This window comes from Dermacentor andersoni, chromosome 2 (genome assembly GCF_023375885.2).
Source record: "Dermacentor andersoni chromosome 2, qqDerAnde1_hic_scaffold, whole genome shotgun sequence".
NCBI lineage: Eukaryota > Metazoa > Arthropoda > Arachnida > Ixodida > Ixodidae > Dermacentor > Dermacentor andersoni.
This window is the reverse complement of record NC_092815.1, coordinates 81740324-81759645: the sequence shown is the minus strand read 5'-3', so window position 1 is coordinate 81759645 and position 19322 is coordinate 81740324. Positions and strand designations below refer to the sequence as shown.

Below are 19322 nucleotides of genomic sequence, written 5' to 3'. Positions count from 1 at the left end.
TGCCAAGCACCGTACGACTTTCAATTTATGCGGAAGACATCTGCATTTGGGCATCAGGTGTAACACGACTTCAGCATCGCGCTCGGCTTCAGAAGGCAGCCACAATGACATCTTGCTACCTTCGTCAACAAGGACATGAAATTTCAGGCGGAAAGTGCACAATTGTGGCATTCACGCGGAAGCCAATGTCTGCTTATGGCATATCAATTAACGGACAACTTATACCATACAGCAGAAGTCGCAGGTTCTTGGGTGTCGTAATTGACAGAGGCCTGTCTTGGACTCCGCACATGAATTACGTGAAAAAGCGGCTGACTGCTATCTGTCACCTGTTCAGGTTCCTTGCAGGAAAAAGTTGGGGAGTATCTATACAGACTATGTTACAGCTGTACATAGCGTTGTTCGTTGGTTTCCTGTGATACAGCCTGCCTGCAATATCCAACACCTGCAAGACTAACCTGCGTACGATTCAGAGTATTCAAGCCCAAGCCCTTAAGATATATCTTGGCTTACCACGCAGTGCATCAACGGCTGAAACCATTGCCCTTGCGCAGGATTACCCAATCACGACGTACATTACTGTTGAGTCAATGCGTATGCATCTCAGGCATTATGCTAGGACCCCTTCCCACCACTTGGCGAGCCTCACTGCTGCAAGGCCCTGCTCGACATTTAGCGCTACGGTCAGTGCAAATCGTGCGTCGTTTACTTCAGGGTACGCACCTGCGGCCAAGCCAGTGTTTCCTCCGTGGTGTTTGAGCCGTCCACAATTACAGATAATGATTCCAGAACTACAGAAGAAGACAGATCTACCGGCCCCTGCTCTAAAACAGCTGAGCTTACTTCTTTTGCATGAGAAGTACAGCAACCACGTGCACATCTATACCGACGGATCGACTACGTCGTGCAGTTCTGCTGGTGCCGTGGTTATACCAACGCGAGGAATGACACTGCGGTTCAAGACATCGCATGTCACGACCTCAACCGCGGCAGAACTAACGGCCCTGCGTCGAGCACTGGAATTCATTGATTCTGAAAGACCAAGAAAATGGGCTGTGTTCTCCGACTCAAAACCGGCATTACAGTGCACACAGTCAGTTCTCCGACGCGGATGTCATGAACAGTTGACATACGAAATCGTGAAACTTCACCGTAACGTCCAACAAAAAGGTCACGAGGTTGTTTTTCAATGTGTACCTGGCCATTGTGGAATCAGTGGCAATGATGCCGCCGATAACGCTGCTCGCACAGCACATCAAGAAGCGCACAGTGTTGCAATTCCGCTTTCGAGGGCAGACGCCGCAAGGCAGCTTCGACACCTGGCATGCAGTCTCTCACTGACCGAGTGGAACTCGCCAAATTTAAGACTTACACGACTGCATCGATCAAACCCCTCACTGCAACTCCGACTTCCACTCGGACTTCCTCGACATGAAGCCACGCTTCTCTCTCGCCTTTGGTAAGGAGTTGCCTTCACGAAGGCATACTCTACATTAACTGGAGTGACCGACAGTGCAGCATGCGAGGTCTGCGGCACCGAAGAATATATCGGCCACCTGCTGTGCCACTGTCCACAATATTCCCCAGAAAGACAAGAACTTGCCAACGCTCTCCACAAACTGGGCAATCGGCCGCTTTCTGTGCAGGTGCTGCTGGAACACCTCCCCCATCGCTCGTCGGCCCATAAAATGGTGAAGGCGCTTTTGTGCTTCTTGAGGACGACGGGCTTGTGTGAACGTCTGTGACTATTATTGCAATTTCTATTAGACCACACGCGTTAGCGAACTCACCGCTAATTTCCTTCTTCCCTTCCCTCTTCTCTCTCCCTGTCATCTTTGTTTTCCCCTTTCCCATTCCCCCGGTGTAGGTTAGCCAACCGGACGTTATTCTGGTTAACCTCCCTGACTTCTGCTTTTCTCTTTCCTCCTCCCTCTTGTCCGTTTCATTTCTTGCGCTCCTTTAATGTTACTATAAATTGTGATGTTGCATATAATGTTAATGAAGGAACAGCACTTACGACTGCATTTACGAATGAAATGTGAATACGGCCCCAGTTCCTCAGAGCTTCTACTCTCGTGAGCAATATGAGCGGGGACACAGGAGTGCGTGTAAGATAGCCTCGATCCTTGCTATGGGCGATACGTGGCAGCCACCGTCGGAAACAAAGGGGAAAGGAGGACGCTGTTCTAATAACTGTTGGCACTCCCACCATGCGTCTCTTTATACAAAGTGCGGAACTTCGCATCGCCAGCGCACATTGATAAAGCTGTTTGATATTGCGGTTACTGATCAATTTGTGCACCGAAACTTGGCCATGTTGTGCGCATACAACCAGTCCGGATTCCGAATCTACAAGATGCAGAACTTATCCTGCGAACGCCCTTTGGACAAACCTGGGGCTGCGCCGAAAGGCACAGTGCCCTAACGCTCCCTTGACAAAGTCAAGATGCTGCGCCGTTAGGCAGCGCCGTCCTGTGGAGGAGCAACGGCGAGCGACATGTCCAAACGTGCAACAAAGTGCTAGACAGCCTGGCGTCGTATTTCCTTTACCCTGGAGGTCACCGCGCGCGGCAAATTTGAAGCGGGTGGCCAGCGCGGTCGCTGGTTGGACCTCTCGGACGACCGTCAAGTGCTGGCTTTGTATTGGGCCGTTTGAGTGACAATCGTTTCTCGGGGCTTTATAAGCCACGACGCCGCCGCCTGGAGAACCGGATCCACCGAACCACCGTGAGCCGAGTGCCGCTCTCGAGTGGAGTGAGATGTGTTACGCATTGGAGTCTCGCCGGATGGTCGCCATGCGGGAACAGTCGCGTTTGCTGTGAGTTCTCGGCCCCCGTGCCGATCCGATCCTGTCCTGTGTAATGACCTGTATATTGTATAAAGTCCCTTTTGTTATTCTCACTGACGCCTGACTCGGAGTCTTCGCTACCAACGCTCTGTCACGAAGCGGGTGACGAGCGCTAAGGGACCACCCCAAAGTCGCAACAGCCAATAGTAGCACTGTTTTGAAGCGTAAACATTCGAGAGCTACTTTCCTGGGAAATCTGCCCGTCTGTCTGGAAGGCGTGACACGATGCGCTCCATAAGATATACACCAGGTCCTATGTGGGTATACCTGAAAATACCTGACGCTAAACGCGGGAACGGGCGCCTAAAAGCTGCGCTCAAGAAAGAAAAGAAAAAGCACGACTGAAAATAAAATGACTCGCTGTAAGTTACTGTGCACGTAACAGTCTTATCGGCTGTCGGCGGCCAGTGAAATGCCGTAAGCTGCCGTTTTCGACAAACGTAGGGGCCGTGGGAGTGCCAACAGTTAGCGGAAGGGCGTGCCCCTTTCCCTTCTCTTTTCGACAGCGCCAACCACGCATCCCTCTAACTCGGTTTCGAGGCTATCTGCCACTCGTTCGCGTATTCCCACGCACATTGCTCACGATAGTAAGTAAAACTGAGCTGCCGCCCTTATTATAAGCGCTTGACCTCTCGACTGTCCTTAGTGCACAACTTTATTTTTTCGTTTGAAAAAGAAATGCGGATTCTAAAGATGAACATTGGAAGGCTAACGTTGCAAGCTAGGCTGTTTGCCGCAGAGTAAAATGATAAACATTACGCCATGCATGACCATTCATGGATGCGCCAAACAGAACATAGAAAAGACGGCCATAGGTTGCGACTATAGTTACACTGGGCGCGATTCACATCTCCTGCGATGCATCGGACGGGACAGTTTCGTGGAAGCATGGCGCACGATAGGACCGCTTCCCGACAACGCACTCAAGGAAGGCTCACTTTCCTTTAATCTGCAGTTGCCAAAACGCGGATCACCAAGATTTCGACACAGCTCCATCAGTGTATTTCAATCTCGACTAAACGCGGCCGCAGTCGCAACCATGGGATCGAACCGATGACCAACGTTTTATTTATTTGAGAGACACGACCTCTGCAAGCAGCCCAGAGGCTCAGAGACGTTGTACTGCTGAAAGCTACGGAATAAGTTTTTTTTTTTATTACAGGTAGTTATTTATCGTGTATACGTATATCGCGATGCGCGAGTGTTTCTTCAACTCGTACACTATTAGAATGGGGCGTCGTTGTCGGGAATCGACGCCGCAATTTCGTACTCAGCAGCCGAACTCCGTGACCATTGAGCAACCGCGGAGGTTAACGAAAAAGAAAACGAAGGCCAAGCGCTCAAGCAGGACTCACTTTTTTCAGTTAATTTGCAGAAGTTAGAGGTGTGAACACCCCCCCCCCCCTTTAAGAAAAAGAAAGAAAAACATTTCACTGGTGTCGAAACGCGCCGGTTGTCAAAGCCGGTGATCGAGCCGGTGACCTCGACAGCTCGAGAGCACGATACCTCTTACCCGCGCAAACTCTGTGCTACATAAGCGCACGACCGATTGCTTCTACGCAATGGACGAGAATGGCGGGAAAAGGGTTCGTGTAAGGGAACGCCGGCGGATGCGCAACATGGCGGGGGGGGGGGGGGGGGGGGGGGGCAAGAGGCCTCTCCCGTTATACGAGCGGCCGTAAATGAGCGCACTGTAGAGGACGGCGACGACGGGCACGATGGGCGGCCATTCCGGCAAATTGCAGCGTCGGCCCGCTTGTCGAGTGATGTCGCCGCCATAGCGGACGACTACGACGAGGGGGGAGGCCTATCCTATATACACGGGCTGGCCATTTATTCCGAAGAAGAGGCACGTCGCTTGGTCGCATGTAAATGCGCGCACGAGGGCTTGACCGCGCTGGGGCATTGTGCGGAGCACACATAGCCATAAGACGTCCCTGCTGTCGCGGCTTCATAAAACACGTATACACGCCAACGATGACGGCTGTGTCGAAGGACCGGGGCCGGTGCTCTAAAAATAGTATATGCTCAAATCTTCACAGGCCGAGAGAAACCGAGCGAAAAAAAAAAGAAATGCAAGATAGCCAAAAATGAAAATGAAGAACAGACACAGCTGTGAATATATTGGGCTTACGTTGTGCGATTTCAGCACGATTTTATCTGGCGTATTCGCGGGCTAATAATTTTCGTCCGTGATTTGAGGTCCCTGTTTATTCTCCCGGTTTCTTTAGCCTCCTTCCTTTAAAAGAACGTTTTTATTGATTATTTGGAAGTACTCGAATAATTGAACCTGGTAAGCCAGAACAGTCGAATAGCGAAATGGGCAAGACATATTTCGTCGCTTGATGCTAGAAATAAATTTATTGTTGCGCCTGCAGCATGAGGTATCAAGAAGCATTACGGACTCGGGTGCCACTGATAATTTAAGAAGAGAGAGAGAAAGAAACAACTCCTGACAAAAAGCTAATAGGCTCCAGAAAACTTACCTGATCTCTCATAGTCCTGGTTGAAGTTGGGAGAAGGGTAACCCTGAGTGCCTTCTTCTTCAGTGGAATACTCTCCTCTGCGCCCTAGAGCAATTTTAAAAAATTCAGATTTCATAATCAGTTCACGCACCCTGTTCGCAATCTGATAATTGTAATGTGTACTTCTAGCTATGATGCATCTAATAATGACGTTATTTATGCAGATATTACAATAAAGAAAAATATTTGATGAAATACAAGAGCTTCTGTTGCAGACCTTTCTTTCGTCTATTTGGCAACCTGTCGTCTAAGCTATTTATGAGCCAGACGATGTTTCTCATCGCCTAGAGCTTTTCAATTTTGTAGCAAAAAAAATTATTAGTTTGTTTCATTCTTGTCAGTCTACTAAGTTGGATAAGTTAGCTGACTTATTCATTAATCTAATTTATCTTTTAATTCCTGCACCTGCCGTGCACAATGACACTTTTCGTGCTTATGTTACGGATTATTCCTGAGCTTAATAGTGACGGCGAATGAGCCACCTAACAAAACGAAACGCTGCATTGCTTTTGCTCGATACACGCAAGGGTCACTTAATTACCTGTAACTCGTTTTGTCCCTTGTTAGAACTGTTACCTATTAGAGCTCTGAAGTCACTTTATTTTATATTTATTTCTTTATTTTTTGAAATTTTGATTGACTAAGTTCTTCGCTTTCATGTATGCAGCGCAAACTGCATCCGTAAGTGACATCTCCTAAAGAAAAGTGCTTTAACCATGGTCAGGAAACCTTAATAAGGTGTCGCACTGAATTAGTAATACTTAGATGCAAAAAGAAATCACCCCGAGAAAAGTTTTCGGTATACGCACCTTCTTTGAGCAGAGCATTGGAAGCGTGCGTTCCCAAGTGGTGCCGGGGCCCATTGGATTGCTGAGTTGCTGAAAAGATATGAAGGAGCGTATATACGTATAAAGGGCCTCTCGCGTTGGAGTGTTATGAGGTCCTCGTAGCTTCAAGTTTACAACGAGGAGGTCATTTGGTAAAATGAAAATGAGATAAACTTCCAGCACCAACTCATCGAGCAGACAGATTGAAGTGATAGCTGTAAAAATTGGGATTTTCTTTAACCATCTAGATGGACAATATTGCGCTCCGTTCGGAAGAGGGCCACTCAGCTAATGCGATCTTTCCTTTAATTTATTTCTTCTTTTTTTCCGAGTACACCGTCACCCAGTGTCCACGTTGCAGAACGCCTGCTTTGTATCGAATTAGTTATTGATGAAATTTACTCGTTGAGCTGTATACAACTACATCCCCGAGAACTCGGTGACGCTGCTTTAAAAAGCTTCGATCGACCGTCTGACAAAGAGTAAGATTGATGTGGTCGCTTCCCCACAGGACGTTATGATTTCTTTTCTTTTTTTTTTCGTTTCACAAGCAAGTTGCGTTTCCGTTGTCAAGATAGCTAGGAAAAGAAGAGATGCGACGTCTTTCTTCACGAATTCACTCGTTCAGATAATTTGCGAGTCCATTATCCGAAATGGTGGCTGTCCTTAAAAATATATGCCACGCGAGAGGACGCATACGCGTTCGGGTTCTGGTGCATTGGTTTTAACCCGCTGTCTTGGCGGTTATTTTTAAGTATTTTGCTCTCGTCTGCGCAAAGCGTTGTCGTTGGACACTGCCGAGAGGAGCTTAAGGAAATGCAGGGAGGTTAAGTAGAAGAATCCGGCTTGCCCGCCTGCTGGAAGAGGGTGGCAAATTCACTTTAAGGGTGTCGCAGCTATCACAAGGCTTCTCCCGCTGCGACGCAACATTATTGTGTCGCTTGTGGTTGGGAGCAGCAAATGACCATTAGTTCCTCGCTAGGATGGATGGCACATTTTCACGCGGCACTTGCAGTTGTGAGCATAGTCTATCGATCATGCGCTCTTCATCTGTCCCCGATACGACGATCAGCACTTTCTAGACCTCACAACCTTAGAACACTGAATTCAGGCTTATCCTCAGGGACGAAGGTCTTTGAACCATGGCCAAATAAGCTGGAAGCTCAGAGAGCGACATGTTCGTTGCGCTGTTCCTGTTTGCGACAGACCTCAGCGACCGACTGTGTTCTCGATATGTACCGCCGAATGAACGCAAATTCCGTGTTCGTTTTTTTCTTTCTTTCTTTTCATCACTTAGCCCTCTCGTCCCTGCTTAGGGTAGCAAATCAGAATTGTGTCGGAGTGAACTCCCTGGCATACCTTCCATGTTCTGTGTCTCTGTCTCTTTCTCTTTAAGAGTCTGTTGTGCCACCCTGAATTGAAGCAAACCAACTTTTATGTGCTGCATTCCTGGCAGGGAAAAGGATTGAGGAACTTAAACGCGAAGAAAAGTAAGAGGATGCTTTTTTGAAACTACACAATACGAGTTGTCATCTTGAAAGCACGTGCACAAAAGAATACAATCTTACAGGTTGCCTCCCAGTGTTTCCTGACTTGGAACTCCCTGGAGGACGCGATGGTCGATGACGTCGGCCGGGGTATTTCTGCGAGGATGTTGAACGCCGTGTGAAATTAAAGGAAAACCGATACCCAACGCTTAACGTGTCATCCGTGAAAGCGCGAGAAATACTGCACCGAAATGTGAAGCGAATGCTCAAGGTCTGCTCTTCATTTTCTTTTTATCGAGAAGTAATCACTTAAAGCACCTCCGGAAACGCTCAAATATTCATCAAACATAATTTTCTGTAAAAAGGTTCAAGCACTGCGAGTTACTATAGTCGAGTACAACTTGAGAAGGCAGGCGAGGCTCCGCCCAGATAACCGAAGCGCGGCAAACGATTGTCTCCGCGACTAAGGAAATAGTCCCGCTGACGCGATTCGGCCCAGTTCGAAGAGCGGGCTGGAATGTTCTCCGTAGGCGGGGTCACCGGCCGTCCGGCCCATGACGTCAGTCTAGAGTGCGCGCCCATTGGCGGAGGCGTGTGTGCATCCGCGTTTGAGGGCCAAATGCCGCTGCCTTCTAAAGTTGTACCCGGCTATAGTGATCTGCGGTTTTGAAGTACCATCTCTTTGTACACGAGTACGGCCCGGACATTAGGCTCAAGCTCAAAATTAGATACACGACCACACAATAAAATTTTACAGCGAACCTGTTAGCCTCTTGGCGGTCTGCATGTTTCGTGTCCGCGTCCGCTAGCAAAAATGTAGGCCGATCCCGGTGGCAGTGCAGGGCCAGGAGCAGTGGCTCATGGCCCCCGTTAGGCAGAATCACGCATACAATATACAGAACAGCATTCGTTTCAACAACAACAACAACAAAAAATCAAGCACAAAACAAACATCCGAACCACATATTCCGACGAGTCTTGATTCAAGCCTGCCATTTCTACGCAGTTATTCAAGTGCTAACCGCTCCTCTCTGTAACGCCCTAGTGGCCCTGAGAGTATTTACATAAATGCATACATAAATAAATAAATAAATAAATAAATAAATAAATAAATTGGTGACTAGCTCGAGAGAAATTCATAAGGGCGTTCTATGCGGCTTCTCGGTGCATGCGTGCATAGCAGAATGCTTTCAATATCGGATACGTTCGAATCCTGACGCCGAACATTTTTAATAATGTTTATTTATTTATTACACAGAACTCTGTGGAAAATGACGAGTTTGCAAGGTCATGAAGCAGTTCGAATCCAGAAGGACGAAGTTTCGTCAAATCAACGTACTTCCGTTTATTCCCATGTAGACTGAACCGCCCCGATTGCAGCTCCCGTATATAGACACTCCCGTTACAGCACAGCTGTGGGTAGACCACGCAGAGTTTAGGGCTCCCGAGGAACCACAGCAACCACAAAGCGATTATCACTACCCTTAGTCCAAAGTAATCGCACATTTCCTACGCAGATCAGCAAGAGTAGTGCTTTTCCAATAGCTTCTCTGGACATCCATTTTCGCAGGGCCGGGGTATCGAGTGAACTTCTTATTTGCACCGAGAACTATGGCTCAAAACTGTGACTTGCACTACAGAGCTTCACAGGCTTATGATAAAGGCGATGGTCAGCTATTAATGGCGTGAAGGACCGCGAAACTGGAATAGGGACATGAACCAAGCAATACGTTCAAGTTATTTTAATATATTTAGTTATATTGCGTTTATCGTAAGATTATGGCAGGGGTCAATATTCTAAAGCCATCAAAGTGAGTATAGTCTTGGATAACCTTAAAGATTATATGACAACCTTTATTAAGCTAAATGATCGCATTATTTTAACAGGCGACTTCAATTTGCCAGATATTGACTGGTCAACATTCGCAATCAAAACGCATAGTGACGAATCAAGTGAGGCAATGCTTGATATAGCTTTCTCGTTTGACTTGACGCAAACTGTAGAGCACCCCACCCGAATACAAGGGAATTCAAAATCCATTTTAGACCTCTTCTTTGTTTCTGGAACAATCCTCGATGCAACTAAGTGTGTAGTGATACCTGGTATCTCCGATCACCAGGCTGTTCTCCTGACCCTTTACGGCATGACTCTTGATAAGGTTTGGCCTAAAATGCATTTTAGAAACTTCTCCCGTGCTGACGATGTTTCCATTATTGATGTTCTTTCCTTTAATTTTGATGCATTTTGTAATAACACTGCAAGTGTTCAAGAACTCTGGGACCAGTTCAAGGCCATGGTACATGAATGTATTGAATGTCACGTGCCGGTTATTGTTAAAAAGAAAACAAAAAACCCATGGATTTCTCGGGCGACACTGCAGCTGAAAAGAAAACTGAAGCGCATGAAGCAGAAAAGAAAAGAAAACATTCTTTCTCCGGAATTGGAACAAAATATAGCTTTGCTTAGTTCTCAGCTCAAAAAGCAAACGGCCATTGACAAACAGCATTATTTTGAAAAATCTTTGCCCAAATTTATATCAGAGTCTCCTGAGAAATTCTGGCGTTCGGTTTCCCCAACCTCAAAGACCCATGATGAGTTTGAAATCAAAGGTGTTCTGGTCAGTGATGCACACAAACTATCTAATGTCTTCAATGAACATTTTAAGTCCGTATTTACTAACGACAATAACATCTTTCCAAAATTTGAAGCCTCACTGCCGCCTTTGGAGGATCTTGTCATTAGTGAGCATGCTATCTTAAGTATGCTGCTTAACCTTGAGGTAAAGAAATCACCTGGACCGGACAACATACCTAATGCCTTTTTGAAAAGATATGCACAATGGACATCTAAATATTTGTTTGTTTTATTTACAAGGTCCTTGTGTGAAAGTCAAATCCCAAGAGACTGGGGGACTGCCAGAGTGAAACCGCTTCACAAAAGTGGAGACAAGCGATTGATCAAGAATTACCGCCCGATTTCGCTAACATCGACTGCTTGTAAACTACTTGAGCACATAATTCACAATCACATATCAAACTTCCTCGAAGCTAACAATTTCTTTACTAAATATCAGCATGGATTCAGGAGGGGTTACTCAACTTGTACACAGCTAGTAGAAACTATACATGATTTTTCCTCTTCAATTAACAATGGAACACAGATTGACGCCGTATTTATGGATTTCTCGAAAGCTTTTGACAGGGTCACTCACGAAAAGTTAATTTATAAGTTAGACACAATACTTCATAACAAACAATTAGTAAAGTGGATTTCAGCCTACCTTTTAAACAGGGAACAATTCGTCGTTTTTAACAATCATTGTTCTGACAAGCTTACAGTTCACTCTGGCGTCCCTCAGGGCTCTGTTCTTGGGCCTCTATTGTTTTTAATATATATTAATGACATTGTGTCTAACATTCCTGTGAAGATTAGGCTTTACGCTGATGATTGTGTCATTTATACAGAAGTAAGAAGTGTCTCAGATCAAATACTACTAAATAACACGTTGCAGAAAGTTTCTGCATGGTGTGAATCATGGCAAATGTCCATTAATTTTGAAAAAACTGTATTGATGAGGATTACTCACAAAAAGAATGCCTTACCGTTTGATTACAGTATTAATGATGTGACACTTGCAGAAGTAACAGAATATAAATATCTAGGGCTCTGGGTCACTAACAATCTCAGCTGGAACAAACATATTGATTTCATAACGTGTAACGCTTATCGTAAATTGTTTTTCTTAAGACGGGCATTGCGGTTATCCACTCCATCTGTCCGCCTCCTTGCTTACAAATATATTGTCTTGCCTACCTTAGATTATGCTGCTATCATTTGGGACCCATTCACTAAGACTAACATAAACAAAGTAGAGAGGGTTCAAAGGAGGGCTGCTCGATACATATATAATAATTACCGACGTACATCGATAACACATCTTTTAATCAAAGCTGGTCTGCCGACAATAAGTGAGCGAAATCGTTTTGCAAGACTTAAATTCATGTACCAATTAATTAAAGGACACTACAGAACTGAAATCACCCATTTAGTTCATTTTTCGTCAGGGTATGCGACCCGACAACGACATCAGCTAACTTTAACTCCTTTTCGCATCCGTAATAACTGTTTTAAATACTCATTTCTTCCACGAACTATTACCGATTGGAATAATCTCACTAACAATGAAGTGTTGCAACCGTCACTGACGTTATTTGCCCAACATGTTGCCTAGTCTGTGTTACTGCATTTCATCACTTTACTGTTCTATTGTGTATTTTATTTTTTTTACTGTTTGATATCTTGTTCAAATGTATTCCTGATGCTGGCTGCAGAGCTTCAACCTGCACCCTTATTTCTTGTTTACATTTTGCCATTTTTGTGAAACTGCTTAATTCTTTTTCCCACCCTGCTATAATCCCGATACCGGGATTGCAGTATCAATAAATAAATAAATAAATAAATAAATCGCAGCTGCGACGATATTTGTCATGAGGCTCTTGTTTGCTGGGCGCGACACTGTAAGGCCTGGAAAGCCTTCGGCGCTCATGTGCAATGATATGATGCTCGAATTGCAGATAGTATTGCAGAATTGCAAATACGAAGTAGTGTTTAACATGAGTTTAGCGAACGAGTAGCTCGCTTGTCTTGATCACTAGGTCCCGCTTTAAGAAAATAATTTTCTATTATTTGGTTTTGTTTCTTTACTGAAAAACAATATCTTAACATAAGAGGCTGACATTTCAACGTCAGGCATCGTCCCCACTAGTGCGTATGGTGTAGAACATTTTATCTTCTTCTAACACCGTAGTTCGTTACTTGTGCTACTGGGAAACAAATGAAAAGTTCATAGGACATGTAAAGTTGACAAAACTTGGAGATGATGTGTAACTGAAGGTTCACAAATTCTCAAATTGATCATAAAAGTCTTAAGAAGTCCGATAAGCAAAACGTGAACAAGGTAAAGGCGGGTGCTGCCGCTTTTACCTTGTTCTCGTTTTGCTCGTGCTCTTCAATTTACGCCTCCTGCCTTCCCCGCGTTTTCCCTTAAGAAGTCCGAGTATACGTTGTGCGTGCATGCGTATTTTGCGACGTCTGTCAAACCATTTTTACTTTACTTTACACGAAGTTCCCAAAATACTTCATGTTAAGCCCTCTGGAACAACAGAAGCTACAATTATCTATGAATATTAAGAACTCTCCAGTTGGCACCAGTTTTGCTATGAAGTTAGAATGTTTGACAAGTTAATTTTATTGGCAAGTACAACAAGAAAGCGACATACAGGAGCTCTATGCATGTGGTACGTTCCGCATATCTGTACACACCAAGAGAATGCTCCTATAAGATACTATAGGACAAAATATTTCATTTTCCACGGCTAACTTTACTGCTGAAAATACATGACAGGACGTTTTCTGGGGTCATGAACGCACTGTCGCCACAATACGTGTAAAATGGTTTTCAAACAGCCCAACAAATGAAAATCTTCCGAGTTCCATCCAGAAGTCATTATTGGCAGTGCGACTTAACATGATGCATTTAAGAGAAGGAGTTTACGATGGTGCTGATTTGCTAAGGTTAGAACAGAACAGTGGTGTTACTTGAGTACTTTCTATCAGGGTGTGAAACAAAGTGAAATAAGACCAAGGCAGGAAAGACCGTCTGTCAGCACGCTTACGAATGCGAATGCGAAGTACGCTTTTAAATCACTCATTATCGCGTTCTAAGTGGTGTGAACTACTTAGTACGGACAGAATTAATGCCGCGGATATGGAAAATGTGCTGTCATGGGGAGCCACTACGTTGTCAGTTGACGTCCTGTGTTGCAATCCTCGCATTTTTTTTTTTTTTGCATACTTTCAATCCGTGACAATGCAAGCAGGAGCCTAGCCCTCCTTACACGTACTCTTCTCGGCCCCGTTCGTGGAGCCACGGATTCTGTATAAACGCTTGCTTACAGAATAATGTCAAACGGCCATTTCCTAGAACTCACTGACTGCCTCTGCACTGGTTACGGCACTACTTAAGGCATTAGCACAGCACAGTACACCATTTGCAATATAACAGCACTGGTCACTGACCTTGGAGCTTGATGTTTGCCTCCGTCTCCCCCAACGGGTTCTTGGAGACGCACTTGTAGGTGCCAAAGTCGTCGGGCTTCAGGTCACGTATAGTGAGGCGCAGCAGCAGGCGGTAGGGCCCGGTCTCGAGCACCAGCGAGTCGTACTTGGCGCTCGAGATAAGCATGGTGCCGTCGTCCCGCTCCCAGAAGGTCATGCCACGTGGGTGCGTCTCCAGGTTACACTCGAGCGTCACGTCGGCGCCCAGAGGCGCGCCGACCAGCTGGTTGGGCTGCCAGATCATGGGCGCGACTGTGCGGACGCGGGCAATGCGTGGAAGGTGAGAATGGCTGGCCTACTACTATGCGTTAGGACTAGAGTTGTCAACTCCTGTATAAAGAGTGCAATTAGGATATGGTATCGGGTCAGCTACTCCGTGTACAGGAAAAAAAGAAAAAAAAGGGGGAAAGCGAGGTTGTGAAAATACAGACAGAAAGCTACGTCTAGCAAATCGACTTTGAGAGCGTCGAAGCATGAAAAAATTTTTGCAGAAAGCGTCGACGATGATTGTCAGTGTAGGCGAGCGAGCGCCAAGGTGATCACTGCGGGTGACACATTGCGTATATTTCACGGGTGCACGACAGCACAGTGCGCGCGAGCCAGTTTCCTTTACGCCAACGACTCGGGAATCAAACAGGCAAATTTATAGCATTTAATTAACCGCTTCACGAAAGCTTCACCGCAAAGATTACAAGATATGCTTTGGATCTGCATAATTTTTTTATGTGACGTAAACGCTGCGCCATTGTATAAGGTCGCCAACGCATTCCCGATATATTTAACGGCCTGCAGAACTTTATGTGTGAAAACTTTCAATCGCACTATCATAGAAAGCACGAATTCAAAAGTATATCTATAATACAGTGCTGGCGACTCATGCAGTTCTGTACGGTTCAGTTATATAAAGATATAGGTGAAACCTAGTGCTGCGTGTTTGATTGTGTTGCCTGCACCAAATCATGCAGTACTAACTCGGCCAAACCGCTCAGTTCGTGAATAACAGTCAAGTTTAGCTTTTGCATAGAAATGCTAGAAGCACTCGTATTTCATGCCGTGCACTCGTACTTTCTATCCATGCAGCACGCGCAGCTGCCCGGGGTCGCACATGGGCTCTTGTATACCCAATGGCATACTCACAGTCAACCTTGAGGAGTATGCGCTTGCTGACGGATGGCTGCACCCCGTTGAAGGCGATGCACAGGTACGGCCCCATGTGCAGCCGCGTCACTTTGCTCATGTTCAGGTACTCCCCTTGATAGCTGGGAACGCCTGCGGACAGCGCCACAATGTGTAGTCATAGTTAATGTTGATATTTTTAGTGGCTGTTTTCACTCATTGTAAGAACACAGCGCGCAAGGACATCGACGATGACGTGCTTACAAGCAAGAGCTGGCGAGTGTCGCTTAGTTGAGATAGCTTGACGAATAGATCCAGAAATCGTTCGGTTTCTTCAGTGCATATTATATCGTGCGTGAAGCGGTGAGACTATCGCCTCCAGAGCCGGCGGAGGAGAAGACATATTGCGTGCAGGGAGCGCGAGAAAGGGACATTCACCTTTAAGTTAGTCTGACTGCTGGCTTGCATACTAGTCTAGTTATTGCATCATCTCCTTTAATTGTGTCCTTTAACGCGACAGCGTTAAGGAGCTGGTGTCGCAGAAAAGCCGGTGTCATCGGTGTCGGCGGCGTTGGCCATGAGCGAAAAATCCCGGAAGGCAATTCATAAATAAAAACAACTTGCAAGGTGGGATGGGTGGGAATTGAACCGGGGTCTCCGGAGTGTGAAACGGAGACGCTACCAGTCAGCCATGAGTTCGATGGTTCAAAGCGCGACAAAAGCGCCTCTAGTGAATGCGGTGTTGCCTTAGAAACGTGCCGTAGAAAGTTATACTACAGTGTATATCGGTAATTATGAGCATGTAAATTACAGAAGTCGCAGTTAAACTAGTAGCGAAGTACGTTTCTGCTACATTTCTTCTGCGCTTGGCGCACACGCAGAGCCATCTTGCGGCAAACACAGAAGACCCCCTCCTCGCAATGTACGGCACTGTCCCGACAGGTGGCGCACCACTCGCCCGCTTCTCCCCTTCGTCTCGTCAAGAGCATGACGAGCGAATGAGTGGACGGTGCGAACGGGGTGCGATAACGCCATCGCGTTCCACTCTTGGAGGCGAAGCTTAAGCGTCCTCCAATTCTTTAATTTGTGTTTATCGTCTTCAAATAAGAATTTTCTCTGGCTACCTCCTGGCGCCCGATTCTTGACCTATCCATACCCTTAGTGGGTGCGAGCAATGACAGAGGTTCATCATCATCATCATTATCATCTTCATCATCAGAACACGCTGGTACTCGACATGGCCGCGGGTATTTTCTCCGAGTCACTATGCTGGTCATAGGCATTACGTCATGCGTCTTTTCTGAGCTCTTCGAAAACTTCCTACAATTATTCAACATTGGTTACAGTGACTGATTCACAGTCAGTATGCACATGACTCACTTTATCTTCAGACACTACTGTAGCCAATACATTTAAACTAGTAATATCCCTCAAACTTAAGCCTGGTGCAGTTGTTATGGGTTCCAGGCCATCGTGGTATATCCTTAAATGAAATGGCAGACACACTTGCGCGGATATCCATTGATGGACCAGCTATGTTCGTTATGCCTACTTCGGCTTATGCCGCTGCGGCTAGGTTTACAAAATTTTCTCTTTTCCAATATTCCACAACACTGAAAATCCAAATGTCGGAATTTAATCATTTGCCCTTTTCATGGGATAATAAATGGTGGCCCACACGTAAATTAGATATCTCCATAACAAATTATGGTGCCGCATCCCACCATTAAATTTTTACCTATATACAGGTCTGGTCTGGCACCGTCCCCTCTGCCAGCAACGCGAAAACATTGATCACTTTCTACTAGCATGCCGTCGATTTAGAAATCAGAGGAAGAAATTAGTCTTTTCCTTCCGAAAACTGGGTATTTCTTTAACTACTAAAAATAACCTCTCCTTCGGGGCTTCTTCAATGGGCTTTAGCCACGGGAACATCTGTGTGGCTATTTGCGACTACCTCTGGGACCCAGGGAGGCCAGCTACCACGCTAGTTCTCGAAATCAATAATTGGATAGATCATTAAATCACTGATTGTGTGTTCGAAAATTTCTAATGCCGCCCAAAAAAACACAAACACAGAATTTGCTGTTCATATATAATTACAAATATTTTCATTTCTGTACCTGGTACGTAAATCCATTTCTTAATTAACACGAACGTTATACTTCACCCTGATTTACTTTTCCGTTTAGGTTTTTTTCTCTCTCCCCTTCCCTTTAACCTTTAACCGCCGTCTTCTTGGCCAATCGCCCGTAGTGGGTAAGCGCCACAAGTGAGGAGCAAGCAAGCAAGCAAGCAAGCAAGCAACGGCCGATGCACCAGACTGGTTTTCGCCATTTCTCCGAGGAACAAGAACAAGACCTGAGCCGCCGCGGCACCGGCCGCTCCCAAGATCCCGCGGCACCGTGGTTTAGGGGCCTAAATAAAGAGTGGCCACGGCGGCTACCTCTTCGCACCGCCTCCCACATGCGGTTTAGCCTTTAAAAACCCTGCAGCGGGCGATCAGGGACGCCGAATAGTGGAGGGCTCCGAATTAATTTTGAACACCTGCGGTTCTCTAACGCGCACCTAAGTCACCTAAGTGCACACGAGTTTGTTTGTATTTCACGACCGGATAAATGCGGCCGCCGCAACCAGTGAACGAAGCCGTGGCCTCCTGCTCGGCAGCACAACGCCATCGTCGTGCGCTAGCGCAAAAAAATAAATAAAAAAATAAATAAAAAATAAAGGACTGCAAACACACAGCAAGGTTTAGCGACAAAGGTTTGAATCCCAACGCAAGGTTTTGCAAAAGCGATCAGGCTAAACAATCCGGTAGTATAAGAAAAGAAGCGGCAAGGCCGCGAAACCTGTGTCATGACGACCGCTCTGAGAACGGTGATCGGCGCTTCAAATACTCGTAAAATATAAGGTGCCGCATTCACAAACCGTTTTGTTCGTCAGTGCTATTTGGCATTCGCCGGCTGTCGTCGCTCATATGTCCAGCGAGAGGATTGGCTGAAATTTTTCTCTTACGAACCATTCCAGCGTGAGAAGAATTTGGGAATACGGGACCAGGTCCTTCCTCCGTGAGATAGAGGGCATAACATTAGCGTAGGTGGCCTGCAGATGACAAGCCGTTCTTACAAAGGACAAGTTTTTTTTTTAGTTAGACCCCAGAGCTCGCGGTATTCGCGGAGCAGTTCTCACGCTAAATAATTCGCACGAAGTACCACCCAGTAGTCACGGCGAACATATTATTAGGAAAGGCGATATACTACAGAGAAAAACTGTTAATGTATGAAAAGATTTGTGAATTTGGCCTCCCCTTCTTCCTACCTTCCATTTGTATGTTTCTGTCTCCTCCTTCCTGAAGAGTTGGCAGGCGTGGTGCCCCTTCCGGCGGCACTTGCCATCCTGCTCCTCGTTTTTGCTTTCCTATCAAGCGTATATATGTTTTGAAAACGAATAATAATAATAATAATAATAATAATAATAATAATAATAATAATAATAATAATTGACCTCTAGGCCAGCATTCACACAACTGCTCCTGCGTAAGATCGTTTCCTCGTTGGCCAGCGAAAGAGGAAGCGGCACAATAAAGTCATGAATGCTGAGCCAATTGTGGACGGCGCTTACGTAAAAAAGTGCAGGCCTACTTTTAACAGTACAGTTGTTTATTTCTTTCACCGTTATTACAGGAATAATTGCGCAAGCCAAGATTTCTTTTCGGCAAGCTTGAGGTGTGTGTCGCGTAAAAGCTACCCTGCGGAAGGCGCATCCGGTACTACGTTATGAGTCCGACCTCATCATCTTCACGCAGCTTCGAATTCGACGAACTTTAGCATAACTGCGAGTCGACCCAGTTGGAACAGGTTCATTTTTAAACAAACTTATTGCGCGCAAAACAAACAGGGACAAAGAAAAGACAAAGCACTCGTCCTTGTGTTGCTCCGTTTCTTTGTCCCTGTTTGTTTTGCGCACAATAAGTTTCTTCAAAAACGACGAACTTTGTTCCCGCGCCTAACAGAGTACGCGACTAGAATGTACAAATTTGTGCTCACATTTTCACTCACACTGAATGGGCCGCTGAATCTGGAAGTGAATGCCGATGGCGCCCAACTGCGAGGGCGTGTCGGTTCGAAACGTTGCGCCCTTCGTCGCCTTGCGTATTTCGCTGACGCTCTGCGCGAGCAGCATTGTCTCGGCCGTCGCCGCGCCGTCACGTGCAGCTGGACGCAGCGATGCGCAAGGTAGCCGCGCCCCCCTGTTTTGCACACCACCCGCACCGCAGCGCCGCTCGGAAGTCGGCGGCATTGTCGTGCGGTCAATATGGCGCGCAGTAATTAGCAGGAGCAAGGACTTTTCCCAGGCTCCTCACGTGATTCAGGGCGCAGATTCACGAGCTACAGATTGTAG

The 19322-nt window shown here is 46.1% G+C and overlaps 1 protein-coding gene across 4 annotated transcripts in view; it reads right to left on the bottom strand.

The window, feature by feature from the left end:
- Positions 1–19322, bottom strand: part of LOC126541764 (neurotrimin-like) — a 175371-nt gene that overhangs the window by 4805 nt on the left and 151244 nt on the right. For all 4 annotated transcript variants that reach the window (XM_050188694.3, XM_050188696.3, XM_055076897.2 and 1 more), the window contains 5 exons: positions 14943–15074; positions 13767–14057; positions 7769–7843; positions 6183–6251; positions 5335–5418 (listed from right to left, as the gene is read on the bottom strand). In XM_050188694.3, the coding sequence (XP_050044651.1) occupies positions 5335–5418; positions 6183–6251; positions 7769–7843; positions 13767–14057; positions 14943–15074 (651 nt within the window). The remainder of the gene's footprint in view (positions 1–5334; positions 5419–6182; positions 6252–7768; positions 7844–13766; positions 14058–14942; positions 15075–19322) is intronic.